The sequence below is a fragment of the Rhyacophila brunnea genome, unplaced genomic scaffold (assembly GCF_057557595.1).
Source record: "Rhyacophila brunnea isolate RB1 unplaced genomic scaffold, BYU_Rbru_1.0 scaffold_4, whole genome shotgun sequence".
In the NCBI taxonomy this organism is placed as follows: Eukaryota; Metazoa; Arthropoda; class Insecta; order Trichoptera; family Rhyacophilidae; genus Rhyacophila; species Rhyacophila brunnea.
In genome coordinates, this window is record NW_028233068.1 from 42,329,579 (window position 1) to 42,353,110 (window position 23,532).

The 23,532-nt window shown below is 31.6% G+C and overlaps 2 protein-coding genes across 6 annotated transcripts in view; one reads left to right on the top strand and one right to left on the bottom strand.

The window, feature by feature from the left end:
* Positions 1-7,781, top strand: part of LOC147067381 (uncharacterized) — a 34,314-nt gene extending 26,533 nt beyond the window's left edge. For all 4 annotated transcript variants that reach the window (XM_085954377.1, XM_085954378.1, XM_085954379.1 and 1 more), the window contains exons 5-10: positions 202-327; positions 1,928-2,054; positions 2,140-2,455; positions 2,866-3,026; positions 3,804-4,096; positions 5,551-7,781. In XM_085954377.1, the coding sequence (XP_085810503.1) occupies positions 202-327; positions 1,928-2,054; positions 2,140-2,455; positions 2,866-3,026; positions 3,804-4,096; positions 5,551-5,697 (1,170 nt within the window). In that variant the 3' untranslated portion in view covers positions 5,698-7,781. The remainder of the gene's footprint in view (positions 1-201; positions 328-1,927; positions 2,055-2,139; positions 2,456-2,865; positions 3,027-3,803; positions 4,097-5,550) is intronic.
* A 17-nt stretch (positions 7,782-7,798) lies between these two features.
* On the bottom strand, positions 7,799-22,998 carry Vps24 (vacuolar protein sorting 24). Of its 2 annotated transcripts, XM_085954381.1 has the most exons (7): positions 22,897-22,998; positions 22,755-22,815; positions 14,142-14,321; positions 13,383-13,423; positions 11,075-11,248; positions 10,201-10,358; positions 7,799-9,006 (listed from the first exon to the last, which is right to left on the bottom strand). In XM_085954381.1, the coding sequence occupies exons 1-7, from the start codon at positions 22,939-22,941 to the stop codon at positions 8,826-8,828; spliced, it is 840 nt and encodes a 279-aa protein (XP_085810507.1). In that variant the 5' UTR covers positions 22,942-22,998; the 3' UTR covers positions 7,799-8,825. The 2 variants fall into 2 exon arrangements, with proteins under 2 accessions (XP_085810507.1, XP_085810508.1); XM_085954382.1 differs by lacking the exon at positions 7,799-9,006 and having other exon boundaries at positions 9,470-10,358.
* Between the last annotated feature and the right edge of the window lie 534 nt (positions 22,999-23,532).

Genomic DNA, 23,532 nt, shown 5'->3' on the forward strand with positions numbered 1-23,532 from the left:
TTATGTACAAAATCTGTATTTAACTAAAAAAATTAATTTTGCAAAATCGCACATATGACATATTGGCTCTGTGGTATAAATATTATTGTAACAGGAATTTGCAAAAAATATATTTTAATACTTATCATTTTCTTTCATTTTATGTTTTATTGGTAATTTGAGAAGCCATCATATTAAACCTGCATCAAATTATTATTTCAGGCAAAGAAGATTCCGACACCCGAGACTCCGCAGTTATCCCATTCAAAGCAGGATGCTCTGGCAGTTGAATCTCCTGTTGATAGGCCACCGTCCAGAAACACTCCGCTGCCTGATCAGGCCATGCCGGTGAATATATTTGCTTTGTTTGATTGTTGATTATATTCATTTGATTGAAAGATTAATTATAGGACGAATGACTATCGTTGTTTTAACTTGTTGACCTCGGAGCATTTAATTGCCACATTTAAATAACATGCTAATTATATCGAATGGCCAAATAATTATGGTACAAACAGGTGTGCCGTCCGCGTGGAAAGGATTAAACTCCATCTTATGTATTGCGGCTCTGAACAGTGACTACGCTTCGATCAAACCATTGATGCAGATGTATTTTCTTCTATCTACCTCTGTATGAACCGATAAGTTCACATATTAAGGTCAAAATTTAGCAAGAAGTATGCACATATTCTGTGTAATATTTTCACACAATATATTTTAATGATCTATAATTTCTATAACCCATCAAAATCAAAAAATAATTTCAAAAACTCTGACATACAGAAATCAATTAATTAAAATACCACAAATAAATTGCGGATAATATACCTATAACCAATCTTATTTTACTTATACATATTATATATTGCAATAAAGGGTTTATTTGCTATTAAAAATATTGTTCTAATTTGAATACAATATGATTCAAAATGGAATTGTGGATCGATTTTTGAAAATATACACCTCTTTTGTCATCAGATAACAGAGGTGTATAATATATATCATAATAATTATATTAGATTCCTAAGTTCCTTGCAAGAGGATGCCCCCCTCCCCCTATATGTGGCCCCATCTCTGTGACATTGAATTTTGACTATGTCAACCCCAGAACTTAAAAAAAGTATTCATAATTATTATAAAATCAATTCTGTGGCAAAAATAAATAAAATATAACATAAATTGTAAATATTGTTTCAAGTCAGTTACAGTTTATTGAAATGATAATATTGACATTATGTACTCCGACAACCACCATTAGTACTAATTATCATTTGTCAGCATTTCCTGTCAGATTGATGAATTCATTAATTTTATATGTGAATGCTGAAGATTTCTTTATCAATTTTCAAAATCCAACGATCGACAACATAATATTGAAGTGACACCATGCCCCCCACAAAGGAGGGGCTGACAGGGCTCTAGCCTGAGAGCCTGGGCTCAGGAATGGCCCGGCGTGGCGAGTCGACCAGATAAAGTGATATAAATACACATCACAAATCCTCTCTAATAGTAAAAAAAAGTCGCCTGCTATTTTCCTTCAATAATGTTATTATTTAAAATTATGTGTTTGTACGATATAATTTTTATTTGTGTATACTCGACAATTCCATATTTCAAATGGATATATTAACAAAAAAACACTAAAAATATACACATTAATTTTACCGCGTACATCATTTGGAAAAAGCTACTGTGGAGCGTCACACTGCCTTTATCCTTAGCAATAGGTAGGGGGCCCCGCCAAAGATCCTAGCCTGGGGGCCCGCTTTAGGATGTGGGGGCCATGTGTAACAAACATATTATTTTGAGTATTTAGACACATGTCTTTAGATGCAGGTTTACAGATTCTGTTCTATCCGCCATCGTATTTCCTGGTTTGATTACTTATTCATGAATCTATGTTCGAGTTATCAAAAGTTAATTAATTGATTTATGCCCTTGATTACAGCTGAGAGAGAAAGTGCTGAAGATAAAGGACATGTACTGTGCTTCTCCGCGAAGGGAATCACCAGTTCCGGAGAACGGATCCATATTGAAGAAACAAAAGGAATCCGACGCTGACAAAGATGAAGGAAGTATGTTTCCAATTTTTTATCTTTCAATTTTCAAAATATGTTAATAAATTTTTGACTATATCTTATTTTTTATTTCTCATTACAGATGATTCAAAAAACGGATCAGCTCTCGCTAGCGAATCAGTCTCGTCAAAAACGGATACAAACTACTCCAAGTCCCGCATAAAGATCTCCCCGTACAGACGCAGCTCGCGGATATCTGAACAATACTCCACTGTGGCTAATTACTCGGGTAACAATGCTACGCAAGAGACAGATATCATCGTGGACGATGATGTGGCTTCGTCCAGCCGAGACCAGTCGCCAGTCGGAGACAGCGGAGATGACTCCAGTCTCAACGGATCCCACTCTTCGTGGCAGAAGGAGAGTGACAGAAGCACTAGTTACATTGACAGTTTCAAGTAAAGTTTATTTTATTTATAAATACTTGAAACGCACGGTTGCATCATTCTCCATAATCCTACGTGTCACAATCCATTCTTCTAATTTATTCCCACAGTGATAATGTCACTATGTAGTACAAGTATAGGTACCTCTTGCACATTCGAGAAACAGAAGTGGATTCCGGGAAGTTTTGCTATAAGCGAGCGTTCTGAAAAAAAAAAATTATTTACCATTTTTGCTCCTGAGTGAAGCATATGGGACAGAGTGGAGGTTGTGTTAACAGACTATTTATTAGGAATGGTGAGCTGACAGATGCCGGTGCCCTCATAAGCTATACTAAATTTCAGAAATTCACAGGGATTGATTACGTTTTCTTAGTAGTTTCATTATTTTGTTTATAAATATTCCAATGTCTTCTGTTTACTAGGAATATCAAAGGCAGACGAAGCTACCGCCCTCTTCGTGAGATCAGTTTAATAAAACTCTCTGTTCAGAGACAAAAGGCGACCCGGGCTGCCCTAGATAAAGAAACCGAGCAACAAGTCGCCTCCATCAGCAGTGTCAATGCCACCGTTGGATCAGAACCCTGTGAGTATCTCAACTGCCATCTTATCTGGCACCATTCTTTATCAATTATTTAATGCACTAATTTCAACTTAAATAATCAGCACGATTTTGTTGTTACATATTATTTCTGTAAGTTTCTTTACAAGTCAGTAATGTTTTCGGCTGGATTAACAGTGTCAGTTCTGCTAATTTTTAGTGAACATGATTGTCTATTAGAATCAATAATGGCAGAGCTTCAAACTCTTGAGCGAAGTGAGATCTTTTCGAGTAAATATCTGAATAACTAATCCACATAAAATTTATTATCCTTTGAAAAATATCTATTGTCTTGAATATAGCGAATAATGTGGTTATGGTTAACATTGATCATTTTAAAATTTACCAAAAATCAACTTTCTGTAATGGCGCAATCAAACACGTTGAAGAAAACCTTCTCTATATAGACGGAGCTAAAATAAATGTAATTCAAAATAGGGTTCTTAAGACTAATGATAGATTAGCAGCTTCCAGATTCCTTTGTAGCAAATTTCACACTTAGCGTACACATCTGTCATAAACCGCAAGCATTTCAACATATTTTTTATTCAGTCAATTTAGAATATTTAGCAGAAAAGTTCCATGTTATACAAACGTAATAAAGAATAATTCAAAATAGGCCAAACATGGTGTGTTTTACAGTGACAGGTACGGAATGTTAAATTTTCTATAGCTACTAATTCAATTCCACTAAAATCATTAACGTAAATCATCAGTAAGACTCCCTAGTTTATAGGTCAAACTCTGCTTCCAATATTTCAGGTGATACAGTTACATCGGAAAGCAGTTCAATGAAGTGGACCCCAGTGGGTCACGTAGTTGGACGCAAGAGGCGCCAAGAAGATGAGCAGTCGGAGCAGATTGATCACCTCATCACACCTTCGTCTCCCGCCCTCATGTCAGATTCGGCGCCGGCATCCGTCAGTTTAGACCAGGGACAGGGACCTTCCAAGAGGATGCGCCTGCTCGGCTATGCCGCGTCTCCGTTCCGACATCTCAGAGACAAGATGGTCAGCAGTACTCCCATCGGTTCCAGATATACTCAGCATTTCGCAGTAAAAAATATTTGAATATCATTATAATTAAAATAACAGATATGATCAATGTTCGTTTTAACAAAATTACCTAAATCGCAATCAATTTATTCTGGATGGTACAAGTGTCTCATTTTTGACCATGGCCAATCCTAATAAGATCATAATGGGCTCCACAGAGTGGAGGTTTGTATTAACAGATTTTTGTTTTTATGAAAAATGTTCCATACTCCAACTCCAAACATACGTTGAAAAACAATATGTGAATTTTGCCAGACCCAGGATTCGAACCTGGGGCCTACGACATTATAAGCTGACACCGTGCATGCCAAATATGATCTTGTCCCATATTTTTGTATTTCATTCATTGAATATGTAGTGTGGAAAATAAAAAGTCCCCAAAATTAATGTAGCAATACAAACCGTTTTCGTCCAGGATTATAAATATTTCTTTCGTAAACAGATAAGTTATTTAAAAATCAACTTCCTTCTTTGTAATAAAGGACAATTCGCAAACCTACATTCATTTATGTGGATCAATATTATCATATTCTGCTAACGCATTTAGAACTGTTTTGTCAGATGTGAAAATGTTGTGTATTTAAAAATTAAATAAAAAGTTAAGGGTGATTATTATGGAATTTTGTTAGATGTCGTTGACCTAATTTGCACGTGTCCTCCTTAGCATTGGGATTTTGTATGGGAGTGTATCCTGTATAGCAGTGTTTCCCAAAGTTTGGTACGCGTACCCCCTGGGGTAAGGGAAAGTTTGGTGGGGGTACGCGCTGCACCGGGCGTTGGCTGCGCCTGGTGCATCTAGCATTAATACAACATCCATGCTAGAAGGTTTATCGCAAGCGGGAGAAGAGCAATCGTTTTAATTAGCTTCAGATGCAACATGTGTATCCAGTTTTAACAGAGAAAGTCCTGAAATACATCTTGCCTTTTCCAACTTCATATCTATGTGAAGTTGCTTTTTCAACATTTGTAGACATTAAGTCAAAAAAAGGAACAGGCTTTTCGACGTGAAACCACATCTTAGATTAAAATTAATAACCAGGGAACCAAATTACGATGATCTGTTGTCTCAACATAAACACTTTTATCCTTCTCATCGATTATAATGAATGTTGTTTATAATATAAATTTTATTTATATTTTATTATGAATGAATTTTATTTTTCGTTTATTATTATTTTGTTTATGTACTAAAAAAGGAAAAAATAAATATATGTTGATTGTTATTAAAGTATATGCAATTTTTTTTTTGGTGAGTGGTACTCAGTGTTACGAAAATTATAGAAGGGGTACATAGATGTCGAAAGTTTGGGAAACACTGGTGTATAGTATCAAAAAAAAAGATTTTTCCTGTAAATGGGAAATAATAAAAAAATTGAGCTGTAATGGCTTTCCATTATAATATTGTAGTTTTCATTATACTTTAATTTCTTATAAACTAAACTTTTAATTTGCAGACAAGAATGTCATCAAAATCGGAACTGACAAAACCCAGTGATGGAGCGGCGGTGAACATATCTGTAGCAGAAGAAGCCATGCCGATGGCAAGCGAAGTCCTCGCAGGGAGACCCATCGAAGAACACAAATGGTGTGCTATCATGTAATTCCACACGCTGCCAAATCTTTCATGACTTATATATTGACTCATCGCTTGTTGTTGAAGACTCGCTTATCACTTTTGGGAGAAGCTAAATGCTACTTCTTTTTATGTTACTAGATTTCTATTGTCCATGTAAGTTATATCGCGCATTTGGCATTTGAAATAAGTAAAGCAAACGACACAAGGCAAGCAGAATGGCTCTATTTAAAATATATAAAATGACAATTATGAATCAGCAATTCGTTAAACGATAACGTATTTAGCAGCAAGTTGTCATTGTTTCCACTAAATCATCGGAAAAGAAGGATAATGAATTGTATCATTTTTTCATATTATATTGGCCAAATTTCATCTAATGTGTATTGAAAAGAGTTATTTGCGTCTTCAAGTACAAATTTATTATGATGGCCGTATCATGTAGCAATTCATTGATTTCAAAAAACGGGGATATCAAATAGGATACCCCGTCAGAAGAGAATAAAAAATTAGTACATATGTCATATTGACTGGGAGTTGAAAGAATTCTGAGAATGTAGAAATATACGTTGATATCACATGTGCAAATACTAGAATACTGTGTTCCGACACCTATGGGGTGTTTAATACATAATTCAGTTACATTCTTATAGGCCTAGTGGATGTATGAATGGATTATCCAAGCCAGACATTATTAGTTCAATTTAAACACAAGCGAAATACGTATCAATCTTTATGCAGTGGCCCTCGAAACTGACTTGTCTGTTTATTACTTCCTTATAAAGATTTTTTAAATATCAAAATTTAATCAAATATGTAGAAAATGTCCTGTATTTGTGTGTAAATAAAATGTTTTATTGATTTTTACACAAAATGTATTTCTATCTGTTTTGTAGTTGATATCTATTTTTGAGAATTACGTTAATGCAAACAAATTTTATCTTTTCATGTATAATTTTATTTGTTTTGTGGTCTGTTTACAATAAACCCAATTGACTGTTTTGTTTAATTTGTGAAATTTTTGTTGTTCAACTGTGGAATGTAAAAATAATTAGTTTTGTTCATTTTTAAATATTGATGAAGTAGGTAACTATTTGAAACCGGAAGCAATTGCTTTGTGGTTCTAAAATATAAGAATCACTGTGTTAGGATAGTTTGTATAAGAATATAATTATTCATAATTATCATCAAACTCCTTATATAATTTTGTTGGTTATTTTATTACTTATAGAACTTTGTTTTGGTATCTGTAACACTGATCCTCTTTATTATTTTACAGTGAAATCAGTTTTTTTCAACATATTATATCAACTCGTTTCCTTAGGATCAGAGAAACTTACCTATCTCAATTGTTGGCAATTTTGAGTTGCGTAATAATATGATAGTGGACATAAAATAATATAGTACGTTAAGTGACAAATAATTCAACAGATAAAAGATGGTTCAATACGTATCTACTGAAAACACTTTGTTGTTGATGTCGGTGGAATGTAAATTCAATTGTGTTTGGTTTCTCCTGTAAGATAGAGAAACGTGGGATACGTTCCTCTGATCCTAAGGGGTCGAATTTCTTTGTATGAATCATCAAAAAAAGGTTTTCACAAGCCCAACTTTATTTCTTTAATAAGCGACACAGTTATAATTTACAAAAATAATATTTCATATTGTAATCTTACTTACTACAAATTTTACTATCTCGAGTATTAGTTAAATGTTTGGATCTGCATTATGGAACTTGATTGCTAGGTTACTTGCTATTTATGACTATAGAAATGAAATCAATCATTGTAATTTTGTTACTATCCAAAAAGTGCTCAAATTCACTATTTTTTTTAATACAACATAATCTATTCTTGTAGATTGAATGGTGTTTTACCATGGAGAGATTAATAAAAGTGTAGAAAAATAATATAACGTCGTTGATCGGATGTGACAAACACATTCATTAGTATAATGTTGGCTTGTAAACTTTTAAATTAATCATTATTAACATGAATAAAATATCTCCAACAGAAACTGTAACAAATTGTAAAAATAAAAACTACGTACAATTTCTCCTGTGTAATGTTATAGCTAAGCATTTGAAAATAAAGGGCATCATAATAAAAATTATTTATTATTTTATATTCATTATATTCTTGTATTTTCTGAGTTTGTTGGTAATCATACCAAAATAATAGATACACTGCAAAACTAAAGTTAACATTTTACAGCTGAATGTCACATTGCCAATGGTGTGGACAGGTTACAGTGCATCTCTTGCAGGGATAGGTACTATATATATTATAATATATTCCATACATATTTGCACTTTGAATGAAAAGCCTGAATGTATATTAATTATGTGCTAGAATACAGTTATTTTAATGTATACTTAAATTACATTAGGCACTATTATTTACTCCCCTTTTTTATCTCAAAAACAAAACCCTTTTCAGTACACATACTATGGAAATATGCAGTGCGGTAAATAAGTACTGCAATATGTAAGTAGCATTTTTACTTCACCACTGAACTGAGATCCGGTTACAATTTCAAAATAAGCAAGAAAAATCAGAATTTACAGATTTATTTATTTGAAAGATGTTCCGCATCAACAGTGGAGCAAGTGGAAATATATTAAAAAAATAAATCATCAGTTGATGATGTTCCATCATGTCATTATTCTAGAATAAATTATTTTTTTAAACGCTACACATTTCATACAATTTTGAATGGTTAATTTGGTTACATAGGTAGAAAATATGTAGTATAAAATACTCTCACTTTTAAAAGTCACACCAACAATTATTACTCGCGAGAACACCCTTACATCAATTACAGCAAATTTTAAAAGGCATTTGACCTTAATTAGTCTAAATCATTTTTATTTCTGGTACATCAAGCAATATTATTGGTCAACATAACAGAGATTGTATTATAATCAGACATAAGGTGATAAAATCAAATATTGTATCAATCTCTTAGAAATTTAATGGATTTAAAACATGCTTTTGTCAAACTGAATGAAATTAAATAGGTAATAACTTCCATTGATAAAAATACCCAGCTCGATAATTGTTATTTTTGAACAGGTGGAAAACTGTTAAAACATAACTACATATCTTTTACTAACAATAATTTACTGTAACTATATTATTTTACACAAATATAAGTTTAATTCGTTAAAACTAGGCTTAAAGCTGCATTAGCCGATTCTAAGATAATTAATTTTAACAAACATTTTAGAGTTCTACCGCAAGTTTCTACAGGTATAGTTGAAATTAAGCCAGTTTGGACTGTGGTCCGGGCAACCGGGGATTTGCCTTGGAGACCAGCCGATAAGGTATGCACATTTCTGTAAAAAATAAAAATTCTAAAAATATACGATTTGATAAGACATCTTCGTGTCAATTAGTCAATATGTGTTTACCTGTAACAGGAATTATAATTTGAATCAAAAGATTTTATTTACTTGAATTCATCCAACCACAGTCCAAACTTTGGTAATAGTTAGAGTGAAGTATAAAAATACATAATAGACTTCAATCAAATATATTTGTTACAAAACGGAAAAGTTAATTAATTCAATGTTTACGGGGCAAAATTGTGTTTTTGCTAATTGATTTTCAAATGCAAATAACACGTTAATTACAAAATTAATTAAAACGGCCCGTAAGCATTGAATTAATATGTATTATAAATATTTTCTTCAATTACGTATTAGAAAAAAACAATAAGCATACATAAGTAGATTTTAGAAGTCTCCTGCAACAAGATTTTACAAATTATTGTACAATGCTATTAAAAAAATTATATTTATATGAGGTATGTATATTTTAAAAATGAAGAAGTGTAGGTACACAGCTTTTGAATATATTATCATAAATAAATGAATTTGTACACAGGTTTGAAAATACCTTTTAACAAAAATTTACCTAAATACATTGCCAGTAAAATATAAAATCACAAGTTAGCTGTTAAAACAAAATGTTAATAAATTAATCTCCGTCACATATCTCACAAGAATTTATACGTCTGCATGATTATGACTTCACTGTTGCTCTAGATAATTTTTTTCAGGTTCCCAGAAAATTAACCACAGACGAAAAACAAAAATTCTTTTTTACTTTATGGTTGCTGCATTATTCAGAAGTAGATTGGCCGTAAACTTGAATTATTTAAAATCCTGAAGGACAGGTCAATTTGTATTATCAAACTATATTTGTGGTGAGACAGGTGGTCAATCCACAACTATTGTTTTGTGATGTCACATTAATTATTAATTTCTTTAATATCGCAGTGAGTAGGTAATCGGTTTTTGGATAAGCTTGTGAATCTTTCCACATGTGAATTGTCTATGGTGGTCAATCATCTGGGTACACATCTTTTACAATAAACATTGCCTGTTTATTTACTAGAACCGTGATTACCGACAATATCGCTGTGGTGTCAAAATCATCAGATACGGCGTCCCAATTCTTATTTAATAATATTAACGGGCTGTACAATAATATTGAATAGCATCGAGAGGCGTTATCAAGTTTAAGACCTAAGAGCTTGGAGGCGAGACTGCATCTCGTCAAGCTCGCCCTCGCTGTCTGCCGCCGCCTCTTCCTCCTCCACCTTGGAAGCGGAAGGCTGCTCCATGGACGCCACTGGAGGTTCCGGCGCTTCTCCCAACTTGCCTTGGGTCAGCTCCCACAATACCTGGATGACAAAAATTCATATAATATTTATTATTTTTACTTTAATGAAACACTATATTGTCATACGTAAATATTTCAATCTAAAATTTCAAGAAAATCATGAGCCAATCCGTTTCATTCCAAGTGTTGGTTAATTATGTATTCAATAATTATTACTTTTCTGATGGTAATTTGATATTATTAGCTAGGCTAGGGTACCACAGGATGTTTGAAAAAATATCCAGACAATCTTTATATCAACTCACAGCTAATTCATGAACACAATGATGAATTTGTATGCTTTGGTGGTTGAAATTGGATACCGTGAAAAAATCTTTATTTACGAGGGCGCCTCCGAATAAGAAACATTTAAAACCCTGATTCTCATTGATGATATTTCAATTTATTCATAGTCACAATAATAAATACTTCAACCAATAGTGTATAGAAGAAAAGTATGTATTTATAATACAAACTACATATCAATACTTTTTTGAAATCTCTAGTCTTCCCAAGATAATATGAAAGATAGATACTTCGGGTACAAAATCTTTACTCAACTCATTTTCTGCAAAATTGGATTTAAGATACACTGCCTCTGAGGTAAAACTATCATCCTTTACAGAATTATTCAATAATAAAAAAAAAAAACATTCATATTCTAAATTCCAGTATAGTTGTTGCAACTTTACATTGAATAACAAAATCAATATTGGATTGCAAAGATAATGGTGTCACCTTATCAACTTCTGTTTGCGCTTCTTCTTCCATTTCTTCCTCATCTTCAAGTCCCTCCATGGTCTCATCCAGCATCTCTTCGATTATACCAGCCTTCATCATTTCCTTTGACATCTCCCTCATGGTGTTGGCGACTTCTGGTAGTTTAACAAGAGACTGCATCGCTTGCATCACCTGTTTAAACAATTCACAAAATTATATATTATTATTTAATTAGATTAAATCATTTAGATTATCCTTCTATACGTAAAAATATATATAATCCTCTCAAACTCAGATGCACGATGCGTGACCTTGGGTTAGGAAGCTTTTCTTATTTTTGATGTACCAAGTCCTAACTAATAGTCTCTTATCATTTTTTTCGTGCTGTTTGTACAAATTTAATAATGAATGCTCTCTTTTACGAGTGCAAAGTTTTGTCTTATTTTTGTAATTTTACCGATTAAACTAATGGAAAAATAATTACAAGATAAAAAGAACTTTTCATATACGTTTTTAAATTTTTTGTTGAATCATATAAACTTGACTTGACTAGCTTAAACGATCAAAAAATTTGTACTTGATATAAATAATACTGAAATGTCATATTGATTTCCATAGTAACGCACATATATATTAATAATTTAGTTAATAGGACCCCAGACCCCTCCAGCAACCAATAATGGTGTCAAAATAACTTTTCATACAAAACAGAATTAACTGAAAATGAATTCAATTCTACTTAAAAATGGCTAAAAGTATTAAAAAAAATGCATTGGCATCGTGTTCTGATATATTCTAAAAGTTTCAAATGTCTAGCTAGTCGGGAAGTTAGTTAAAAATCGATTGCAAGATTTGTACCGGACAAAGAACCACCAGACAAATCAGAATACGAGCTAAGAAAAACGTTGTAATATGACACAGCGGCTGAGTTTCTATGCAGTTGGTTGTGCTTCTGTGAAATCCAGCAATTGTTCCTTTGCCCTGCAGCGATTTTAAACCCAATCGATTGTAAAATAGTCGTGTCAAATTGGATAAAATATGCTTCAGTGACCATATTTCTAAGAGAATCAAAAAACTAAATAGTTACACATTTATTCGATATTACTACAACACGAGTATAGGAGGTATAAAAACATTCGGTTACCGCATCATTTTTTTAATATTGAAACCATAACATTTGATATTTGATTAGACATGGCTTTCAAAAAACCTGAACAGAAAGGGGTCTAGAAATGCTGCGATGATTTTGTTCAGTGTAGTATGCGCTTAATAAAGACATGTACATGAATCAGTGGCGAAGACTCCATACTAGGCGATTATTTAAAGCCTAGCTTCTTAAAAAAAATATTTTTTAATTGCATATTGACATATTTATATACTTAATCACTTCATTATTTTATGTTATATAAAAATAATTCATTTTGCCAACGAGAGATGTCGTATTTGTAGGAATGTATTTCAGTATTACACAGTTTACAAAACAACTGCAAAGATATTAAAAAATATACCACAGCGCGCCGCCGTAAATAAATAATAAACGCCGCGACGTCTCGACGTAAATAAATCTTCGATTGTGTGAAATAATTCTGATTTTTTTTCGTATGGACTTTACGTCTCGTAACCTCAGCAAGTCTGCTGATTTGTACGAAATAAGGTAAGCTCCTATCGCAGAGCCTAAAACATTCGCGCATAATAATGTTGTCACGACTGCGCACTTTGTCCAAAATCATTAATAATTAGATAATTAAAAAAATAATTTCAACGGCGTTTAATCGAATATTAATAAATAAGTAAGTATAGATTGTTTTTACAAATAAAAATAAATTTTATCTAATGATTTTTGATGGGTATACATCTTTTGAAAAATACGTAATTTAAACACATCGCTCATTTTTATGTCGTCAATGAGTTTTTGAAGTTTCATTGAATTAGTGTGTCGTTGTCATTTACTAGTGTGTACCTATTCATTAGTAGTAAATACCATACTATTCTCGTAAGTATACCTGACAAGTGTGCTCTTTTTATAAGATCTCCACAGCCTACCTCTTTCCAAAAGTCACCCTTCGCCACTGACATGAATTAATATTTTGTTAGTATAGAGGTCAGACTGTAGAAAAAGAAATATCTTGCTTCCCAACAGAAAGAATATGCAGCCAAGTGACCCATAGCGAGTTGCGGTGTTGAAAATAATGTTAAAAGACAATCGATTTTCAGAGGCAGTAGACTACAGACTATTTATAATTATTTATCTATACAAGATTTATTTAAATCATAAAACAGATACACTTTTAAAACAATTTGTTAAGTAATGTATAATTTTATTTACCTCAGTTGATTTTGAGAGAGCTCCAGCTACTCTTAATGTGGCTGTAATTAAAAGAAAATTAATTAAAAATCTTGTACATTAATTAGGTAGGTCCTTAATTGATTTGTTTGAAAACAAAATTATTCATTAAATTAATTTTATATTTGTGTCATGGTAATTAATATCATTTGATACATATTTATCATGGATGTATATTACACCCGACATGTATGTACAGCCGTGGATAGGCAGGGCCGCTTTCCATGACGCTTAAAATATGTCTCAAAGAAAAGATTTTACATGTTCACTCTGCTATCCCGATACAGAGCTGCATGGGACTGATGTGACAACCATGCACTGTGGTGCTTAAAGAAAGAATTTAGTGAAAAAATGTTCACGGATGTATAGTAAAAATTATCTACACTACAGCAAAGAAATTCACTGTAATTGACTTGAGGTTGTTTACTAGTGGTGTAGTGCAGTCCAGAGTGCATCCAGCCAACAGTTCTCACCGAGTTGGCTATCAAGTGCAGTCTGGTCAAGAAATATTGCTTTTCAGATATTTCTCCGAAATACTTTTAATATCTCCAGCATTTTGGGCGAAACTATGATAACAATGTAGTAACAAACAACAAACGTTTAAAAGCATCTATAATTTTAGAAAGTAGTAAGATTAGTTTCAAATTCAGGGGGCAGCCAACTCGAATTGGTCCTGTTAATTACTGTTGTTTTGTAGACATTGGTAATAATAATTTATGTGAGGAAAAAAGAAAAAATCACCAAGTTGATTCTTCATTTGCAGTTGGACTGAATTCAGATGGGCCTTGCTGGTATAGATTTTGGTGATGGCTTTCCGTGATCTGATGACTTCTTTGGCGAGAATGGTGCACACCTGTTTGTCATTTTTTGAGGCAGCCTCTTTCAAAGAGCGTTTTATTTTATCTTCTTCCCTTTGAATCGCTAAAAAAAAGAAAATGCTTACATTATAATCTCCTATATATTATTATCCTAAGAGATTTTGGAAAACGCACCATTTTTTTAATTTAAATACCGTTTTGTTGATTATTAAAGGAATTCACGAATCTACTTCCATTTGAATCCGGCACAATCTGATAAAACTCGACACAATCACAGATAATATCGTTTTTAAATAGCGTTTTATATCCGTCACCATACATTTTCGCATCTTCCTGGCCATCTACGGCAAATTGATTATAATGTCGCTTAAAACTTTCTATATAATCGATATTTCACAAATCTAAATTATTATTCCACAAAACTATTCAAATCTGAAATCGCCACATTGGCGTACTATGGCGTATAAATGCATATTTCCTCACTAATTACTACTAAAATATAATCTAAAACCACTTCACTGCCACTTATCTGTCAAACTAATAGACTAATGATTGTCGTTTGTTTTCTTTTGCGAACGTTTTCATTTGACGAGTCAGAATTCAAATTAGAATTTGCGGAAACAATCAAAAAAATGTGACATTTCTATTAGTACCCATAAATAATCAATTTCAATCAAGACATTTATTGTAAGATGAAGATAATTTTAATACTTTTATCAATAAATTGAATAATTTCAGACTTAATAAATAAGAAACTACATTATATAGGTACATATACGTTCTTCTCAATATTATAGTAAGTCAACGGTGATCTGACAATAGTATATATCTGCAGTTTTGGCGAATTCTAGGTTATTGGTGTATTTTGTACAAAATGGTGACGGATCGAATGGAAATATTATTGTTCTACGAAAAAAATCCTAAAATGCTCAAATTTGACGTGGAAAATGGTGTCTATCTGCATCGAAGTGTCTAGAAACTAAAAAGAAATATTATCTATCTGCTTGATTTATTTTATTATAACATTACAATTTCCATACATCTTTAAATGACTGTTTTAGTACTAATATTAAATCATTTCACTTGAAAAATAAAAATAATACTGATACCGACAAAAACAGTTTTTTGAACCCCTTGAAAAATTGACTATAAATGTCAGATCAACGTCGAAGTATCACATACTTCCATATAAAATAGATAGGTAGTTATCGTGATTCAGTAATAATTGTATTATTTTTACATTTAGGTAGGTAAATGAAATTTATGTGACGTTTAATACAAGTAGGTAATTAAAAATTAATGATGTTTATATATTTTATAATAATAATTATTGTATATAAAATTACAGTAACCTTTCTTCTTCTTTTATATCATTAGTAACTATTAATACCTACTCAATAAAAATAAAATTCCAATAATGCTTCTTATTATGCATGTTATTTGCTATTTTATCATTCATCACTTATAAGTGAAATATAATATACTTATAGTCAATTATGACATTTTTATTACACAATTAGGTACAATATGTAAGTAGATACCTGCTACTTTTTTCACTTTTGTACATGATAAAAATAATACTTTTTTTATTTCCCCACCCAGATAATTTGTTAAATAATAAATTTAGCATGTTGGAATTTATTCATTAGTATACTAAGTACTTTAAAGAATTTAAAAATAAAATACCATTTTTGTTCCTAAGCAAAGCATATGGACACACTGCTTCAGGGTGGTAATTACGAGTATCTTAAAAGACATTATGAGAAATAGTTTTTACATTTTTTTCAATCTAATGGGATCTTCCCCCATTGAATAAATAAAACGTATTATAACGCAATAATCTAAATGTATGAAAAATTAGACTATCCTGCAGAGGCGATGGGTGGAGGTAGTGTGGATCCACCATAGATAGTACAGACTAAACTTTGTCAGTTATACGTATTTGTTTTCATTGAACTAAGACTACAATTTACAGATGGTGTTGGTTAGTTTTTAAAATTCAAATTAACCCTGGGAAAACCAAGCCATAATACGTATCTATCCATAAAATATTTAAAATTATGCTATTAAATCATACATCATTTTGGATATTTAATGGATAGAATAATATGTTAACTGCTATTGTTTGGTTTAGGCAGGGTTTAATGAATTATAAAAAACTAACCAACAACGTTAGTTCAACGAAAACAAATAAGTATGAATGAAAAAGTGCAATATATAAACATATTAGGTATATTCTATTAAAATGTCAGTGGTAGCAATCGGCGATTGCCAGGTGTTCTGCTAGGCCTATCAGTCTGAAGCGGTGTCAGACGATATTGTGAAGGCCAGACTCCAGAATAGACTACGCATATGACCCCAAATTTATATTGGCAGTGACAACATGCAAATCGTAAAACTGACAAATCAGCGAAATGTCAAACTGTCTGAGGAATGAAAATCCATCCCGAAGGGAAAACTATGGTGCCGTCTAAGCATACTTCACAATTATACCAATACCGCCAAGCCGTCTGCAAGACCTAGCGAGACAGACTGGCGACCGCCAGCTGGCTCAGCTAGTAATTATTAATAATTGACATCCAAAAACAAAAAAGGTATGAATGACTACAAGCAGGAAATCTTTCGAATTAAATCAGTGGTTTGCAAACTTTTTCATCTTGCGATAAATTTCGTATCCAAAAATTTTTTCATTGCACCCCCAAAATACCATTGAGTGGGATGGGTGAGTTTGCTTTTCTCCACGCGGTTTCTTAGATCTTAAAACTAGACACAGCTACTCAACAACATCCTTACAAAGTGCAGGCCTATATTATTTTTAGTTGCAGATTTTCCCTAAAATCATTAAGTAGTTACATCTATAACACTATTTCGCTATCTATAACGCTTAACAGATGCAAGATATACACAGATCATTTGCACCGTTGGAAAGAATTTGTAGACTCCACGGAATCTACTCTAAAAAATTGCATTATTCGCATTCTTTACTTAATTTGCCACCCACAAGCATTACATGACTTCCAAGCCACATATGATGTCACTGTAATTTTGAAACTTAGCTAAGGTGATATACCTAAGTGATATTTAAAAACAATTTTATATTGTAAGATGAAGCATTGGAGGTCACATACAGGTCGTCACCTCAATACCACAACTAGATAACTTGATTTTCACTGTTTTGAAGATACATAGCTATTGAATATGATTCTACATTTTCTTCTCTACAAAATGATAAAACTAGGTATAATAAGTCAGAAGTGAAAGGGAGCTGTATTAATTTTGTGTTTGAAAATATTAGATAACTTTAAAACCATAAATGCATTAAATAAATAAAATATATCTACAATGTTTTTTTTATACAATTGAATATTATTTAACTGTTCCCAATTTGACAAGCACAATTTTTCATTTTTATTAAAAATAATAATTATAGCCTAGATTTATGTTAATCAAGTAAGTTTAAATTTCATTTTCCCAACAATGACTAAATCAAAGTTATCTAGTTGTAGTATTGAGGTGACGAGGTGTAACAATGGAATCTGTCATTGTGATTGACTGGAATTATTAATTTTTTCAAACACCCTGTACTGTCCCTGGGTTTGAATAAATACTGAATTAAAAAACAGCAAAAATGTTCAAAACTTCAAAACCTTTAGGTATGTAACTTTCAAGAAAATGTCCAAACATTTATCACCTCCAATTAGTGTTTTTTAATAACAAATGACTTATTTTATTCAAGCTCTAGTGTTCACTGTTAAAGTGCAATTTACCCTTATGGCCCAGCTTATGGTTTTCTGTGCTGGGTTGAATAAAATTTTAAAAGCTAATTAACCCATTGGGGACTGATTAAAAAGGAGCAAAATATGGTCAGATTAAATTCTGTAATGAATTTAACAGAAGTTTACTAAACTGTTAGGTACAAATTGTTTAATGTTTGTTTAGTTTCAATGTTTTTTTTTTTAAATATGTCTATGAAACAGATTAATATATACCTAATATTATCTTTTAAATCAACAGGTAATTAATTTTGTAGTGTTTTAAGAAATAAATCAAAAAAAAAAGTGGCGCCAAATTAACGTCGATTGTCCAGAATCACTTGGTCAATAGCGGCATTAAATTGGCGCCGATTGTCTCTAATGGGTTTGTCATTTATTTTCTTAATTCTATATTATTCTACATTGACACCAGTGTGTACCCAGGGCTCGAAATGAAGTTGAGCGCCGTTCCGATTCATGACATCCCCAAAATTATCGCTCCATCTTGTGAAAAAAATAATTTGACCATCTGAGCTAAATAGGCCATATAAAAAGATAATAAGAAAATAAGATTACATAAATATATTAGGTACAGTTCGGTTATGAGGAATACAGCGGAAAACACATTTTGAAAATACCCGATGTACTGGATTATTTGTTAGTTTGGGTTAGTTTAGGTTAGGTTTGCTTAGGTTATCTTAACAAATAATCCAGTATATCGGCTATTTTCAAAATGTGTTTGCCGCTGTATTCCTCATAACCGAACTGTACCCTATGTTAAGGCGTATGGGTTCATTCGCAAGAATCAAATTTGACTAAGCGCCACAAAAAATAACCATATGCGAAGCGCATATCAAAGTAAAAAATCAAATCTCGCCTCGCTCGCCGTCTCACGGTTTAGATACGAAATCAGAGGTTTTAAAAGTGTTGAATTAATAATATTTTCTTCCTAACAAATTTTATAAACATTTTTGTAGTAGGTAGAATAAATTATAAGAATAAAAATAGTAGACCTCCAAATAAGAACCTCATATTATTGATATGCTGAATTTGTGAAGTCACACCTTTTCTTGAACCTATCATATTGTAGGTTCAAATTCAGTGCAAATATTTTTCAAAAAAAAATCTAATACTTATGTATGTTTCTGAGGTGTTTCAAATTTGTATATTATATATATCGATGTGTTTGAATACAAAAAAACACGAAAATGTAAACAAATATAATTTTATTAATTTTCATGAGCTAACATTACAAATTATAAGTTTAAAACATTCACAAGATGGCATGAAAGAATTCTGTTTTTATTGCGTTTTTATTAAATTATAAAAACATGACTCATAAAAGAAAGCAATTCAATGAATATTTGTCAAGGCACAATTTTTTTTAGATTTAGTACACAACAATTAAGATTTAAGAAAACATTATTATAATAACGTGTATTTGACGGCAGTACGTTTTGGTCGCCGCGGAGGATTTCGGAACATTAGTGTATAGAAAATTAATAGTTGGTTTCTTAATTAGTGTATAGGCTTAACGGTATGTAATGTATTAGAATAACTATTATAAATTGTTTTTTTATAATTTTATTTTCTTTTCTATTGATAGCATCTAATATAATTATTATATTGAGGGTTTCTTATATCCATCGACCGTGTTAGTCTAGGATCAACGAGTTCAGGCAATACACAATTCATATAAATCTTGTCAGTTGTGATGTGAAGAGTAATATTGTTTTTATTAGTCAATGAACTAGGTTCTTACCTCAATATATTTTTTACTTGTGTTAAATAATTACTAATAAATGCCTAAGGTGATTCCATTCAATTCAACTCCGCATTAAATATATTAAATTCTAATGGATTTAAGTCTTGTACTATTTTATTTGAGTCGTTTTATGCAATCCTGGTTTCGCCTTTCGGCATCGTCAGGCACTATGCGCACTCATCAAATACACACTGATAACGAAAGCAGCTAATTCTCACTTAACAATAAATTAATACAATAAAGTAAGGTAAAAACTTTATCACATACCTATTATGTCAAAGATCACAATGAAACATTTAACAAACAATTAATTATGAATAGTTGAATTGTGGCAGTATGAAAAAAAAAAGATTTTACCACAAACCATCTGAAAAATACATATACTATAAAACATATACGTGATTTTGTGCCCCAAAAGACTTTTTTTATTATTATTTTGACGATTAGGAAAATTATGACACATGTTTCAGTGGCCATTACGATGACAGCATTCGAAAACGTATTTTACATTAAATTTTCTACCAATTTACTATTTGTGACATAAACCACTTAGTCGGCTCGCACATTGGAACTCGTCTCGCCTAAAAACGTGTCGAATACGTCGATGTGACGTCATCGTTATTTAACGAAACAACATAACACGTGTTGCCAAATGGAGCTTCGCAGATCGACCGAATGCAACTGTTTCGTCTGAAAAAAACATCTGGCTGTTGCATTTGACATCTTGCATCCTTCTCGGGCTCCGAGTCGGAGGGTCGAAGTCACAAAGAAACACATGCGAATTGGTCATTCCTATACCGGCTCGCCGATCGCCGCATTGAAATATCAATACGTTTCGAAGGCTACGCGCGACTGTCGCTAGATAGATGTGCGAGGTTGTGTCATGCAACACTGGCCGCCTGTTCTCGGAAAATTTGATTTATGGCGGTAAGGCACACGAGGCGAGTTGTGATGTGCGAGCCGGCTTAAGATCGATAATAAATAGACCTTGAAAAATGATATTATTTTGTTTCTATTGATAATGCCAATAAACATACTCCTGGATACGTCCCTTTGAAAATAACAAAACATGGCCACCCAGGTACATAAAAACTGTATTAAGTACATGGAAAGTTTTTCAAATCGCTTAAAGCCCAACCAAGTAGGTATTTATCAAAACAATTAAAGTCCACCTATATTTTATCTAAACTGCTTATCAAAATATTTTTTTTTTTATAAATGTTGCACCAAATGAATACCTTCAGGACTTCCTTGTAGCCATTGTGGTTATTAGATTCAATTGTCTTACAATATCTCACATGCTGCAACCATTTGTATTACAATATAATAAATAATATAATAAAACTACATTTTTCCCAGTTTTACATTCAGTGGTACTTTACGATGTTTGATATTAGTTAACACAAATTATAACACCTGGCCTACGTCGTGTGGTCCGAATAGAACGATAATGGTATATATGCAAATAATTGCAACTTGCCAATGTGATTGTTACTGCTATGCGAGTAAAGGTCATTTTCCCATGAGTTTCGTAAATCAAAATAATGTTCGCGACGGATTAAATTTTGGAAAAAAATAGATGTCGTCACCCGTTGAAATTCCAGACCCTACTAACGTTAGAAATAAGAAATTAGAAAAACTGTATGGATTAATCGATCAAATAGTCTCTTTTTGTTAATTTTGCAAAATAATTATATTTCTAAATTGTCTGAAAACAGGATAAATACATGAAAATGTACGACGTGTTTTGGTAATATAGCGTCACTAATTGTACCGAATTTATGGGGTTTTATTGATTTTTTTATTGTTAATTATTATTTATAATATTACGTGAATGTTATATTATAATAAAAAAATATTTTTATTGTGCAGTATACATTATTTTGTGAGAAAAAATCATTCAAAATTGGCTGATGTATACTCAAACTAAAATGGCTTTAAAATCTTTATTTTTCTGAAATTAAAAAAAGTACGTGGGTTAATCAATGAAATATATTGTTTTACCCATTTCTTTCATACAATATATACCTGCAAAACTATTATTAAGTTCAACATCCATTGTGGCGTGACAGTCGTTTTGGCCAATTTCGAAAACAGGACCGACTACTTGTCATTTATTTTAAAAAGTAAAGCGATTAAGAAAATTTTAATGACACAAAAAGTTTTATTTGAATACTATTTATTAGATTTTAAATAAATAAAGAGTTTATTGTGTATCAGTTCGTTTTAAACGTGCTTGCTATTTCCACGATTCCGAGAAGACAGGAAAAAACGGGTCTAATGGCCTTAATATTTATATTAATATATTGGAAAATTATCGAGCACTCCGAATCATAAAAAAATTCATTTCAACCACTGCGTGTATCTAACCTATCAGCAGTAATATCATATTAAGTACTATTACTATCTTACATCCCTACTTACAGTACCTATGCACTATTTTTTCAAATTTCCATAGCCTACATACTTCCAAAGTAACTCTTTACGACTGACATTTGTAGAACATTTCTGTTGCCTACAATGTTACATTATTAATATTCAAATAATGCATTACTAATTATTAATAATAATTGAATATTCATTAATAATTTGTACCATCCACAATATATAAATATATATTTTTTATTTAGCATGATGTATTTTGAATGGGTAGGTAGGTAACAAATTCTGTCTTAAATTTTAAATGTCAATCAAAACACTGCATTTGACAAAATATTATGTTAGTATATTTTGCATTTATTATTAGTAAAATACATATTAAAAAGCATGTATCCATAGCTGTTATAATAATATAATTTGTAACTCTACAAAAATGTAAGATACCAAGGATACGAATATCAATTTGAAGCGTTTTTTTTTTTATTAAGGTCACTTCATTTCAATGTTGTGTTTACTATGGCCAAAATTGACAAGAATGGAGAGTAACAATAGTTAATATTTAACTGTCAGTCCAATGGCCAGCAATTTAATAACTGCATTATTAATCAATAAAATTATTAAAAATAAGATTGTGAGTCACCTCGAATTTGGCGATCAAGTTGACTGTTTTCTTTCCGCAATTTGTGGCACCATTCGTTTACCTAAAATAAAAAATTTAATGAGAATTACAACAAATAATAAGCATGCAATACAGCAAACATTCGACCAAGGAATATAAATACCAGCTCTTTTGGGTTTCTTTCCGGAGTTTTACCAAACAATCCCATTTTATTTTCGTATTTTTATAACAACACTCCCACTAAATTGACAGCTCGGCGTTTGTCGTCATAGACGTCATAGATAATTTTTGTCGTGAAATCATAACATAACACACTGATTACTTTAAATATGTTACGTAGGTTAATAATATCATTGATAGTTGAATATTTTTGGGTATGTTTATAAAACTTTTTACTATTTTACTATTATTTACCACTTATCATTATGTTGTATGGTAAAATAGTTATATATAATAGGTTCAACCAAAGTCTACATAAACCGTTTCACAAAGTTTATAAAATTGAGTTTATTAGTCAATTTTTGTACTAATTTTTACAAATATTACTTATAAAACAATAAAATGCATTATTTTTGCTTTATTTATATTTTTATTCTGTTAAATTTTCTATTAATACATTATATTATTTGATGTTATGAGGCGCTTGAAAAATAATGTTTGTGGCATTTTTGTCTTAAGTTATTTGATTAGTAGTTATTGTTGCATGGCACTTTGTGTTTGTATTTAAGTAACCCTAATAATATTTTTTAAATAGATATCCATTTGGATTCGCAGTTTATGGTTTTCGCACTTGTGAAAA

Bases quoted from the DNA above. Each gene is read 5' to 3' on its own strand.
- Vps24 (XM_085954381.1), bottom strand. From the start codon at position 22,941: ATGGGATTGTTTGGTAAAACTCCGGAAAGAAACCCAAAAGAGCTG. The intron at 22,816-22,896 runs GTATTTATATTC...TTTTTATTTTAG, and splicing joins AAAGAAACCCAAAAGAGCTG to GTAAACGAATGGTGCCACAA. The intron at 11,249-13,382 runs GTAAATAAAATT...TTGTTTAAACAG, and splicing joins CTCTCTCAAAATCAACTGAG to GTGATGCAAGCGATGCAGTC.